Source organism: Microtus pennsylvanicus, chromosome 3 (assembly GCF_037038515.1).
Source record: "Microtus pennsylvanicus isolate mMicPen1 chromosome 3, mMicPen1.hap1, whole genome shotgun sequence".
Lineage (NCBI taxonomy): Eukaryota > Metazoa > Chordata > Mammalia > Rodentia > Cricetidae > Microtus > Microtus pennsylvanicus.
The window spans coordinates 141980477-141993196 of NC_134581.1; the positions used below are offsets into that span (position 1 = coordinate 141980477).

Here is a 12720-nt window from a genome sequence, read left to right on the forward strand (position 1 = left end):
ATTTTCACCAGTTAGGAATTAAAGGAATTTAGCCATAGAACTTGAAAATAAATTGAGTCTCTTTTTAGCCATTTTTTGTTTTTAGTAGAGACCAAGATCCCATTCATCGCAAAGCGTTTTCCTAGGTATGAATGCCTGTGTCTGCGCCAGGAATCACAATGATTGACTGTTACCCATCCTTGGGTGGGGCGGGAGTCCTGGCTCCTTTTTTTTTTCTCTAAAGCAAAGGAAAAAACAACTGAGCAGAAACTTGTGCTTTCAATAGCTTTCTGTGGGAATGTAGATGAAAGAGGCTAGTTTTTAAAAATCCCCTTATTTCAATAATTATAAATATGATTGTGAAAAGCCAAAAAGAAAAGTGTGTTCCAGGTCAAGAGACAACTGACTCAGACTTGGCCTTGGGGGCACTAACTAACAGGGCAGCTTTAGTTGGTTAGCTTTCTCATCTAGCGGACTCTGGATCAAATGTTTACTTTTAAAATCTAAATATTTGCTTTTGCTGAAGCTAAACTGGAGTGCCTGAGCGTGGAGCCGAGCCTGTCCATACCGAAAAGAAAAGCCTTGTTGGAGGTTGAGGTGAAGCTAGCTGTGGGCCTTTAAGCAAATGTGAGAGAAATCATTACATTTCACTGGGTAACTTTAACGTTACCTCAAACTTTGAATTAAATATTTTCTAAAGTAATTTTTTAAGTTATCTTACGAAGTAACGGGTTTCATTAGGCATACAAATCAAGTGACCTATATAAATAAAAAGGCTTAAACTATCTCCAGTGAAGGAAACTCCGGGGCCAGAAACCCTCAATGTGACCTGTGGAATCCCAAGCATTGAAGGTAGGGGTGCCAGCTGCACCGAATAAGAATAATGAAGATGTCTTCATTAATATGGTTTTGAGATAAATGATTAATCCTTAAAATGCTGGGTAACCTGTGTTTGATGCTCTAATTTAATATAAAGTAACAACAATAACAAGAGACAAAATCTGTACCCTGGAGTGCCTCGAATCTCTTCTTTCATGTTGGCTTTCTAACCTTTCTCCGTTTATTTGAAAGATATTTTTATTCCTATGAGCTCACGCCTATGGGGCGGGGCAGGCAGAAGAGGAGCTGCATCCCTGGGGGTTGGAGTGATGGAGTTACAGGTGGTTGTGAGCTGCAGAACCAGAGTACCAAAAACTGAACTCTGGGAAAGCAGCTCGCCCTCCTAATCGCGGAGCCATCTCTCCAGCCCCGTCCACAGCCTTGCACCTGTCTTAGCGTCCTCCATCCAGTGGCTCTCACTCATTTTCTGTTTCCTTCTGTTTTATTCAGAAGCCTTTCCTTTTGCACTCAAGATTGGACCTTCTGAGCCGGCTTGAAACTAAGCTACTACTTGTTCCTAGGGGAGGAAGAAGCAGAGCCCGGAACTGCCGACACAAGTGAATCTAATTCTCTTAAGCCAGGCGCAAGGCTTGCAGCTGGGCTGCTCCAAAGTCCTCCTTCCCCAGCTCGTTCCTACTTCGCCCGGCAGCCTCTAGCAAACAGTAAGCAAATGGCATGAACAGACAGCATGTCAAAGATTCATTCACATCCAGGAAGCTTTTCTGATCACCTCAAATCCCATTTCTCTTGGTTTAGAACCAGGTCCCCCCCACCACTACCAGATCTTTGCAAGCTTCGAGTGGTCCGTAAGAAAATGCAATCGAACCAAGCACGAAACAAATATGTAGAAATTTGGGCACTGTTTTGAGAGTTGATTGTACTAAGAAATCATAATTAAATTTTCTGGGATGTGATAACAATATTTTGGTTATGTTTAAAATAATAACCTCGAAGTCAGGCAGTGGTGCACGCCTTTAATCCCAGCACTCGGGAGGCAGAGGCAGGCGGATCTCTGTGAATTCGAGGCCAGCCTGGTCTACAATAGCTAGTTCCAGGATGACCAGGGCTACACAGAGAAACTCTGTTTCAAAATAAAATAAAATAAAAGTAAAAAATAAATGAAAATAAAAAAACCTTAGATCTAGTCTAGTCTCTAAATTGCACTACTGTACACAATAGTGGCCTCTAGTGGCCGCATTCATAAACTACAGCGCCTTAGAAAGCTAATTGAGGGATGGCCAGAGCATCATTTTATTGGTTACCAGATTTTCACAGCAGAGTTAGTTTTTTAAATGACAATTTGTATGATTTTCCCAAGATACCACCTACTACAGACCAAAATAGGAGATTATAGTATGCCTTCAAGGTAAGAGAGATGCAGTTTGCATTGGGAATATTTAACATATCACATATAGTTTCTAAATACACACACGCACACGCACGCACACGCGCACACACACGCACACGCACACATGCACATGCGCACACACACGCACACACACTTTATTTTTGCATTCTTTATTTGGGAACTAGACCTGGAGCATCTATGGGCAGGCACGGCTCTGCAGACTGGCCTTTAGATGCTGCTCAGCTGAAGCACCCACTCTGCACATACTTCGCATAAATCCTCTCCCAACTACAGAGGCATCGTGAAGAAGTCACCTAAACTCTGCTAAACTTTTCAATGCGTGAAGTCTCCTGTCTCCCAGAATCCCATCTCTAGGACGGCTCCTGAGCATCGCCAGAGTCGGTACCAACACAAATTTAAAATCAATTAAAAATAAACTAATTTTTTAAAAAAGATTCTTGCCTGAAGACATGGTCCCTGCCCCACTCACCCACCCCTGCCACATTCCTGCATCTAGACCTTACCAAGGTCCTTTACTGGTCACAGGTCTCGAATGCTCTTTTTTAGTAGCGGGACCTATACCCGGGACCTCTGCACAGCAGGCGAGCTCTCTAGCACTGAGCATCTTTGCTTTTTATTTTGAGAAAAAAAATCATGAAATTGCTCCTGCTGACCCTCACACTGTAGCCCAGGCAATCCTCCTGCCTCTGCCTCCTGAGTAGTTGGGAGGCCCAGCTTCCGAACAGAGAAGATTGGCTTTGTAGATGGGGTTAAAGAAAGCAGATATAAGAGTAAAAGTCAGAAATGAGGCTTCTAGGCCTGTCCTCGTGGCGTGGTAGCTTTTAGCTTATGCCATCCCTAAAAATAAAGTTAATTTAGTAAGTTTATACACATAAGACACACATGGGCCTTTTGAAGGCTGTCTGAAAATGAACAAAATTTTGAAAGAAAAAAAAAAAACCTTAAATTGACCTTTTCGACAGTGACTTTGTTAAGCTGGTTGGTGCTCTGAATACTAACACCACCTGGGAACTTCCCAGTGGTGATCAGTGCATTCCCAGGGGTCTGAATATTCACTGCGGATCTCTGAGAAGCTGCAGGAGAAACCTGGAAAGAGGCTGGGGCTAGTTTTAGAACACTCCACCGTGGGTCAGCAATGCCTCTAAAATCTGAACGTGTAAGTCATACTGATTTCAGAAGCAAAATCAAGACTAGGGAAAGTGGACAAAACTATTTTGATCATTTAAAAAGAAAACAAGGGTCATGAGGTGACCCAGCCCGTCTGAGCATTTGCTGCCAATCACGGCAACCTGTGTTCAATCAAACCCGGGCATCCACAGTAGAAGAGCTTCAACTCCCAAACGTTGTTCTCTGACCTCCACACATGTTCTGTGGCACACACACACACACACACACACACAGATACACACACAGGCACACACTATTTTAAAGGAAACAGAAGTCAGGCGTGATGGTGTAGGCATATAATCTTAGCACACAGAAAGTCAAGACGGATGAGTCAAGATGATCAGGAATTCCAGGCCAACCTGGGTTACATAGTGAAGTCAAGAAAACAGCAGCAGGAAATGAGCTCCTATGAAGCAGCAAGTCCCTAATATGGTGCCTAATGTGAGGGTCAGGGCACAATTAAAAACATAGAGACTTCCACCTCAGGGATACTTGCCATAATCCACAGACCCAGGCCAGGCCGAGCCACTGAAGCACTGTGTTTTAAGGTTTATTGTTATTTTTAAATATTAAAAGTTTGTGAGATCTCTCCCTTTTTTTGTTTTTGTTTGTTTGTCTGTCTGTTTTTGAGACAGGGTCTCTCTGTGTAGCCCTGGCTGTTCTGGAACTTGCTCTGCAGACCAGGTTGGCTTTGAGTACACAGAGATCCACCTGCCTCTGCCTTCTGATCTTTCTCCATTTTTAAGTGAACTTTTTTTTTCTTTTTTTCTTTTTGAGACAGGGTTTCTCTGTGGTACAGTCCTAGTTGTCCTGGAACTAGCTCTTGTAGACCAGGCTGGTCTCGAACTCAGAGATCTACCTGCCTCTGCCCCCCAAGTGCTGGATTAAAAGTGTGTGCCACCACCGCCCAACTTTAAGTGAACTTTTAAAATTGGCATCTATCTTATATAAACCCCCTCCCCTGTTCCCCTGATTTTGAGATAGTCTCACGTAGTCCAGGGTAGCCTCTAACTTTTTATTTTTCTTGAACTTGTGTGTGGTGTTATTGTTGTTGTTTTTGAGACAGGGTCTCATTATGTAGCCACGGCTGGCCTGGAACTCAAAGAGATCTTCCTGCCTCTGCCTTCTGAGTACCGAGATTAAAGTTGTACACGCACAGTTGGCCTGTTTTGTTTTTTGAAACAGGGTCTCACTTAACTCGGGTCAATCTTAAATTGCTACTTCTCCTGCCAGGGTCCCAAGAGTTGGGATTGCTGGCACGCCCCACCCTGCCCAGTTCAGCTCTGAATCTGGAAACATTCTCCTGAGCCCTGTGTCTTTTAAAGCAGCAGATCTTTTTCCAAAACAAAAAGCCCCACCTGGGAAATGCAGTAGAAAAGAGGGAAGCTAGAGTTTTGCTTTTCTTTGCTCCTGTTGCTTTGAGACCCTGTATTTTGGGGGACCTTTCTTTAAGGAGTGAGAGCAACAGAAACGAGCCTCCATCTGAAAGACACAGAAAATAAAGATATAGTTCTGACCTCGACTTTGCAACAATTTGCTGAGCATCTCTGGGGGCAGGGACTTTGGAGTCTCCGGGTCTGTTTCCTCCCCTGTAAATTGTTGATAGTACAAATACTAGATGTAGGCTGTGGAGGGGGCTAAGGAAACGGCACGGGGTGTAAGTGGGAGGATGACTTTGCACAAATGGAAGACCTGGAAAGCTGGCTCGTGCAAGACATCGAGTCCCTATTCCACAGCTCATCACTGTGGCCACATAACGTCCTGTTGGGTAGAGGCATTTGTGCTGTAACCTGGATCTGACACGTGCTCATTGAAAGCTCACGTGTTATGGGCTTGCTTACCAGTGCCGTCGGAAGGTAGTGGATCTCTTGGAAGGCGGGAAGCTTCACCGAAGGAGGTGAGGTCACTGGGGATATGTCTTTGAAGAGAATATCAGGACATTGGCCTCTTTCTCATTTCCCAGCATCCAGGGAGAGAGGGTGCTGTGATGTGAGTTCAAGACCATCCTGCTCTACACAGTGAGTTCCAGGACAGCCAAAGATAAGTAGAGAGAGATCATCTCTTAAAATTAATTAATTAATAATTAATTAATTTAGAATTATGGCACATGATAAAAAGCTACACAAGCTTGTCCAAATAAGGTCAGGCATTCAAAAGGTACCAAAGTAGAAGTTTCTGTTGCCCTTGGATAGTCTGTTCCTGGGTGGTGCCTGGGTGGTCTCTGTTGAGCCTGCTCACGGCTGGTCCCTACAGTTTCCTCCGTCCAAACCTGCCGCCTGCCGCCACCACACCTTTCTGAGCTTTTATTACAGATTTACGCAAGCACGAACATAATGTGTAAGTTAGGAAGTGTCTTAAAATATTGATGTGTAAAGTGTGTGCGCCTGAGTGTATGTATATGTACCATGTGTGTGCAGTCAGAGGCAGTCAGAGGACTGCATGGATCCTGGAGTTACAGACGGTTGTGAGCTGCCATCTGGGTGCTGGGAACCGAGCTGGCATTCTCTCAAGAGCTCAGGTGCAGGAAGCACTCTTAACCGCTGAGCTATCACCTCAGTTAGGAGGCTTTGTTTTTACTGTTTATGGAGGCAGATTTTTCATTTCTGTTTTTCAGTCTCTGTTGTTGCTGTTGCTTGGCTTCTGGGTTTGCTTTTGAGACTGGTCTCAAATTCACTAATGCAGCTGGGTGATCTTGGGTTCCTAATCTTCCTGCCTCACGTACTGGGATGACAGACAGTGCTCCCGCACCTGACTGGTGCCCTTTTTGTCTTTTCTGACACCGTGGCTGTATTTATTGTGGCCAGCGGCTCGTGTCTTTATTATCCCACTTTGTAACTGTGCCATCATTTGCTCCTGTATTTCCTTTCTGATGGACACTCAGATCTTTACAGTATTTTGCAATTAGAACAATACTCCAAGAACACGTTTGGATTTACTTGTTTGTACTCATGGATTCTGTTTCCATAGGATACTGCTGGGATGTTAAATGCGCACACTCCCAGTGCCCAGGGCATGACCACCACACCGTTACCTGCAGTACAGAGACAGAAGGGTTGCAGCGAGATCACAGCCAGCAAGACTCCATCCCAAATAATAAATATAAAATTAGTTCTAAAACAAACATCATTTTTATTTTTTTTAAAAAAAAACTATCTTTCATGAGAAAAAAGTTCTACATTTGAAGCCATACAAACTACCAAATATTTTTGTTTAAGTTCCTGCCACTTGAATAAAACCAAACGAGAGTAAACATTTGTAAGTGGCATTCCCTATCTTATCTACGATGCTTAAATGGCTTCTGGAAAATAATCTAAGTACAAAAACAAACAAAAAAAAAACCCCAACTTTTAAGATTTAACAGCAAGCAAACACTTCCACTACAAAGGGTGTGGCGGGCTACATTCCTGGCTGGAGGCTCCACAGGAGTGCGTGGCTGGTTACCGTTTCCATCAGCTTCTAGAAACTGCCACGCTTTCACTCATATCCCCTTGTAGCCTTCTCTCATCGTGCTGACCCAACTCTTGAGCCTCCCTCTTCAGTACCAAAGAACACATTTTGTTTGTGTGGGATCCTCCCACGTGGCCAAGATAGCCTTGTTACTTCAAGGTTAAGTGATTAGCAATTCTTCCCAAACCTCCTCAGAGCTGTGTGTGTTGTTGTGCCTGTAATCCCGAACTCAGGAGGCCGAGGTAAAGAATCAAAGAGTTAAAGACCCAACCTGGGCCATAGAGTGAGTCCCAGTCTCAAAAAGAAGGCTCCCAGGTTTAAAGACTCCAGTCCTCCGAGAGCTGTCAACACTGTTGCTTTTAGGCCTGTGTTGTCTTGAGGCCTCACATCATGGTGGAACAAAACCACCCACCTCACTGTCAGGAGGTGTAACAGGGGATAAAGAAAAGTCCAGATCCCATGAGGCCTTTCAAAAACAGGTCCTCGGGGACCCAAGAGCGCTGCCCTGAGGAGCAAGCTTCTACCACCTGGGCCTTTGGGGAGCTGCTTGAGATGAAACACATGGCCTCACTTACCCAGACAGTCATTCACCAGGGCCTAGGGTTCTCTGCATCATCTTTATAGAGAAATGTGCTCTACCGAAAGTCAGGTTTTACTGCAGTCTGCCTCACTTCTGATGAAAGATCTCGTGTCCAGAGTGTAAGTTGGCCTTATTGTTTTGAAGGCTGCCTGCTGTGGATGGTTATGGCTGCTAGGATGTGCCCCTTAGCCCCTCCTGTTAGCATTTGTGGTGCCTCTAACTGCAGATGTGCTGAATGGGGGCATCTGGGTAGGAGCGCGGGGAGGGCCGTAGGCCTCTAAGTCTCCCACCGTGCCTGCCTTTTCAAGTGTCATGACCTCAGGAATGGGGACCTGGCAAGACACAATGACCCTTTTCTATTCCTTGGAACAAGTGGTTTCCTCTAAGGAAGGTACTTTTCCGGAAAACATGTTATTTCAAGGCCTCTTGATTCCAGAATGCAGCAAGTCCCACAGAGAAACCCGCCAGGTTTCAGAGCCAGGGACTGTGGAGAGAGGCCACAGTGGGGGTGCCCTTCCCCCTGTCTCCTATAGCTACAGACTAGGATCTCCATCTTTCATCTTGCAATAAGCTAGGTGGGCTTCTCATTCCTGCACCCCAGCACATTATGGTAGAGGCCCAGGACCCACACAGCTCATTCGTCCTGCCACTCGCTCATCTAGGGCTGGAGCTGACCAGGAAGCCCCCAAGGCAGGAGGGAAAATTGGACCTGCAGATGCAAGATGCAGTTAATCTGACCAGGAGCTTCACACTCTAGTGGACTGAAGTCTGTTCTTCCAGGGTCCCAGACCTAATGGGGGGGGGGAGGGTCGGGGCGGTCCCTCAAGGGATGCCCTCGGCTCAGGAACTGCCAAGAGAGATTGTAGGTGGCAAAGGCCTTATCTTCAAAGCAGACATGCAACCAGGGATGGGTGTCAGTAAGATTTGCTTAGGTAAGCCTGAAGAGCCTGGTCCCCCAGCTTCCGTAACTCCTGAAGATGTGAACGGGATCCTGCTGAGGTGACACACACGTTATAAGCAGCCCAGCCTTGCTCCGGAGGAGTTTCTACTGGCCTGAAGCACTCACACACAAGCAGCTGGGTACCCCCATCTGTGCAATGGAGGTCATGGGCTGCCCTGGACACTGACAATATATGGTGAGAACATGGTGCCTGTCGCAGTGGGAGGCTCCGTGGAAACTGGCCGTAGCTCCAGAGCAAGTGGAAAATGTACCAGATTTGGAACTGGGAGGGCCGGGTGCCAGGATGGCTCTGGCCCAGATTCCTAGGCTGGCCTGGAGCAGCTGCTGCCCTCCCTCACCACCGCCAGCAAACCATTCCCCACTTCGCTGGTATTCCAGGGCCATTCCGTCTTGTCCTGCTACCTTCCTCTCTTGGGGACAGTGGGTAGAAGACAGCCTTTGGCAGTAAGAGGGCTCCCTGCTGGCTGTTGCTGGGCCTCTCCTGCTTACACAACAGGCTGCAGCCCTCATGCACCATTCGAATATCACACATACCAGACACAACCAACATAGCACACAAACACCGCACCACCCACAGTCAAACTGCATACACACCAAACACACCAGACACACAAAATACACACACTCATACTACATATACGAAATATACTCTGTATACACACACCACATACACTCAAAAACATACTACCCCTCAGTATCACATACCACACATCACATGTCATACACATACTACATGTGTTAGCTAATTTTATGTCAACATGACACAAGCTAGAGAAAGCTGAGAGAAACAAACCACAGTTGAGAAAATGCCTCCATAAAATCAAGCTGTAGACAAGCGTGTAGGGCATTTTTTGAGATTAGTGATTGATGTAGGAGGAGTCAGCCCACTGTGGTGGTGCCATCCCTGGGCTGGTGGTCCTGGGTTCTATAAGAAAGCAGACTGAGCAAGCCATGAGGAGCAAGCCAGTAAGCAGCACCCTCCATGGCCTCTGCAGCAGCTCCTGCCTCCAGCTTCCTGCCCTGTTTGAGTTTCTGTCCTGACTTCCTTTGATGATGAACTGTGATGTGGAAGTGTAAGCCAAACAGACCCTTTCCTCCCAAGTTGCTTTGGTCATGGTGTTTCATCACAGCAACGGAAGCCCTAACTAAGACACCACATGTACTACACAGGTACTGTACACATTACACTACCACATATTATGAACCATATGCATGCCACACATCAGACACATGCAACACACCATCTATACACATGCACATACACAAACCATGCACACATCACAGCCTAAAAAATGGCCGTTCACTCACCAATGCCATTGTCAACCCTTATGTGGCAAGATTCAGGGACCTCTCTCTAGTCTCTTCCGACAGCCTCCTGCTGTCTTTAGTCAGTGCCCCAGCCTCTCAGACTCATCCTGTCCCCATGGGGTTACCAGATGGAATGCCCCTAACCTAACATTTAACCTTACATAGCCAATAGAGGTTTCAGTGTGCATTCCAAATATCTCATGAAATACATTTATACTAGAAATTACTTACCATCTACGTGAATCTCCAGCTTATCTGTAAGTATGTTTTTATTCATTAAGACTGGCAACCCCACTCCCTAGATTCTCATTCTGTATCCTCCCCACATTCCTGTCCCGCCCTAGCTGTACCCCTCAGCCCTTTCCTTTGTCAGCTCGCCCCAGGGAGGACAACCATCCCTTTTCGAAGTCCTCTTCCTTTTCTGGACACCATCTCCCTGCCCTCAGACCGACCTCCACAGTCCTCTGAGAGCCTGGGGTCCATGTCCTGCCTCGAGAGCCCCCTCCCCACCGCAACAGCAGCAGGCGGCCCTGCCCCCATTCACGCCTGGACCCTACACCTAGCCCGAACAAGCAAGGCTGCCTCAGTAGTATGCTTAGCATCGATTGCCTGGAAATATACCTCCTTTAGGAGGTGACTGGTGTCCAGTCTCACCTCCTTCGGGCCAGGCCAAGCTGTTGTTTCTCTGCCCTGCAGATTCCCAGCACCTTCCTGGATTTGCTCACTGGTCTCTTCTCCCCTCTGGTCCAGCTCAGGGACCTTCTCTTCTCGAATTTCCCTGGGATCCCCACCGCCATCCCCGGGCACCCAAAGCTTGTTGTTCCCACTCAGTTAGTGTGGAGACTCGGTCTGCCTGACTCCCACCTTCTTTGAGCACACAGAGTTCTGTCAGCACTCAATGAAGGGTAAAGGAATGAATGAATAAAACACATGGGTTATTGAAGAAAAAGGACTCGGCATGTGATTGGGTGAGAGATGGATCGTGTCATAGCTAGGGTATCTATTGATGTGATCAAACACCATAACCAAAAGCCACTTGGGAAAGGTCCCCCTCGCTCCCCGACACAGGCTCCTGTGTTCATGTGCTTCATTGCATCTGGGGACCCCACCTCCAAGTAGTCTAGGTGTCCCTGGGGAGAGGACTCTGCAGAGAACATGTGGACCTTCAAGAAAGGTCTGTTGAGCCCGCCTGGGGCAGAGCTGTGCCCGGGTGAAGCCAGACCACTGGTGAGCAGACCCTCAGAGGGAGCTAAGGCTGACTCAGCTTGACTTCCTCCTCCACCCAGGCCCACTTCCACCTTTCCACCTCACCCATCGCTAGCACACGTCTCAACACCACACTGACCCTCAGCCTCCAGGGAGTCCCCTTGCTTAGTCCCCAGGCCTATCTATAAAAGCCCTAGTCCGGGACTTGGCATTCAGAGTGACAAGGACATGTTTCCAGGAGCTCCTGTGACCTCCCAGATTCACCCCACCCCCACCCCATCTAGCAGCCTGGCTCCCTTCCTCCATCCCTTCTTCGCCCTCTCCACCTCCACATCTCTCCAGACCCAAGCCTGTCGTTCTCAATCCTTCCTATGGCAGCCACGTCTGGACACCCCTACATCCCAGAGCCCCCTTGTTCAATCTGGTCCCCTTCGACAAAGTCTTGAGAGAGTCCCCTATGGAGGGCTAGGTGCAGATACACGATCCAGGAGGCCCATGGCTTCCCACTCTTCAGATCCTAGTCTTTAAATAGGAGATGGGATCTATTTCGTGATCATAGAGAGAGCAGATTTTTCTATTAATAAGAAACAAATGTCCTTTTATTTGTGGTTTTAAAAAAAAAAACCCAGCAACTTCTTTCCCTATGCTGAAACGTAGCAACATTTAACTTTTTTGGAATTATCTTTCCAGTTCACGATGTTTCTATCATTCCTAAGTGACGCAAATCGCTCACGTCTGCTAAGAATAGACGCGGTCTGTTGGACTATAGCAATAAAGCAAGTCTTGTTCAAAACGTGTTTAAAGTCTTCTCGGTGGCCTTCCTGGTAATGAAACAAACACCTTGTGCTTTCTGTGGCTCTTTTTCTATTCTGCTTCCTTTTGTGGTTTTCCAAAGCAGATTTGGAAAGACCCATAAAAGGATATACATTTGCAATTATAAAATAAGTCACTTGTTCCCAGAAAACAGCTCTCTGGTGTCAGAATTTCAGGGCTGATTAAGGAGCAAGTCTCAGGGTTGGGCGGCACAGGGCATCCAAAAATACAAACAAACAAGAAGTAGTTCACCCAAATGTCCACTTGGGGGCGCTGGTTCCTTGGGTGGCAAGTAGACTTTGTCTCAAGCATCCTGCAGACAGGGTGCTAAACTAACCTGGAGTGAGAGGTTCCATAGCTGGCTGGAGCCACCCCACCATAGAATGCCACACAGTGTCTGTCCACACCTCCTCAGGCTCCTCAGCCCCATTGTGATGAGTAGGGCCCAGCTTAGAGGTAACTCACACCTGATCCCAGTTTACCCAGCACACAGGGCAGAGCCAGCAGAAATGGAAAAATGCAAGAAGTTTATGGAACATAGAAAGACAAATATGGAGGCCTGGGAGGAGCGAGGCACCAGACAACGCTTGCTGAAGGGGTAGGCGGGCCTGACCCACTAGCGGAACGACCGACCGCTTAGGGGCCGCCAGCCTCACACAGTCCAGAAGTTCTGGGCTCTCGGCAGGGGCCGGGCTGGGAGACCACGCCCTGTGAAGAGCGAGGCTTCCCGGTGAAAAGTGGCCACGGTGAAGCTGCTCCTGGGCCCTCTCTCTGGGTCTTGGGTCTTTGAGTCGTAGCTGAAGTAGCAGAGGACGCAGGTGATGGCCACGGTGACAACAAAGAGCACTGCCACCATTCCGATCACTGCCGTCTCCATGGTTTCTGAGTGGCACTTGTCTTATGTGGGTGGTCTCTGAGCCTCAGGGTCCCATAGAAACTCACAGGGGCTCTATGCTGGGTGCCCGTCACTCCTCCGGCTTCTAAGACACTGGTCTGAGGCCTTGGATTGTG

General features: G+C 47.4%; 1 protein-coding gene and 1 long non-coding RNA gene across 2 annotated transcripts; one reads left to right on the forward strand and one right to left on the reverse strand.

Moving 5' to 3' along the window:
* The first annotated feature begins 1489 nt into the window (after positions 1 to 1489).
* LOC142847367 (uncharacterized) lies at positions 1490 to 6425 on the forward strand. Its single transcript, XR_012910154.1, has 3 exons — positions 1490 to 1520; positions 5358 to 5412; positions 6362 to 6425. It is a non-coding gene; the product is annotated as an uncharacterized LOC142847367 (long non-coding RNA).
* A 5801-nt stretch (positions 6426 to 12226) lies between these two features.
* Spaar (small regulatory polypeptide of amino acid response) lies at positions 12227 to 12720 on the reverse strand. Its single transcript, XM_075968073.1, has one exon. The coding sequence runs from the start codon at positions 12584 to 12586 to the stop codon at positions 12362 to 12364; it is 225 nt and encodes a 74-aa protein (XP_075824188.1). The 5' UTR covers positions 12587 to 12720; the 3' UTR covers positions 12227 to 12361.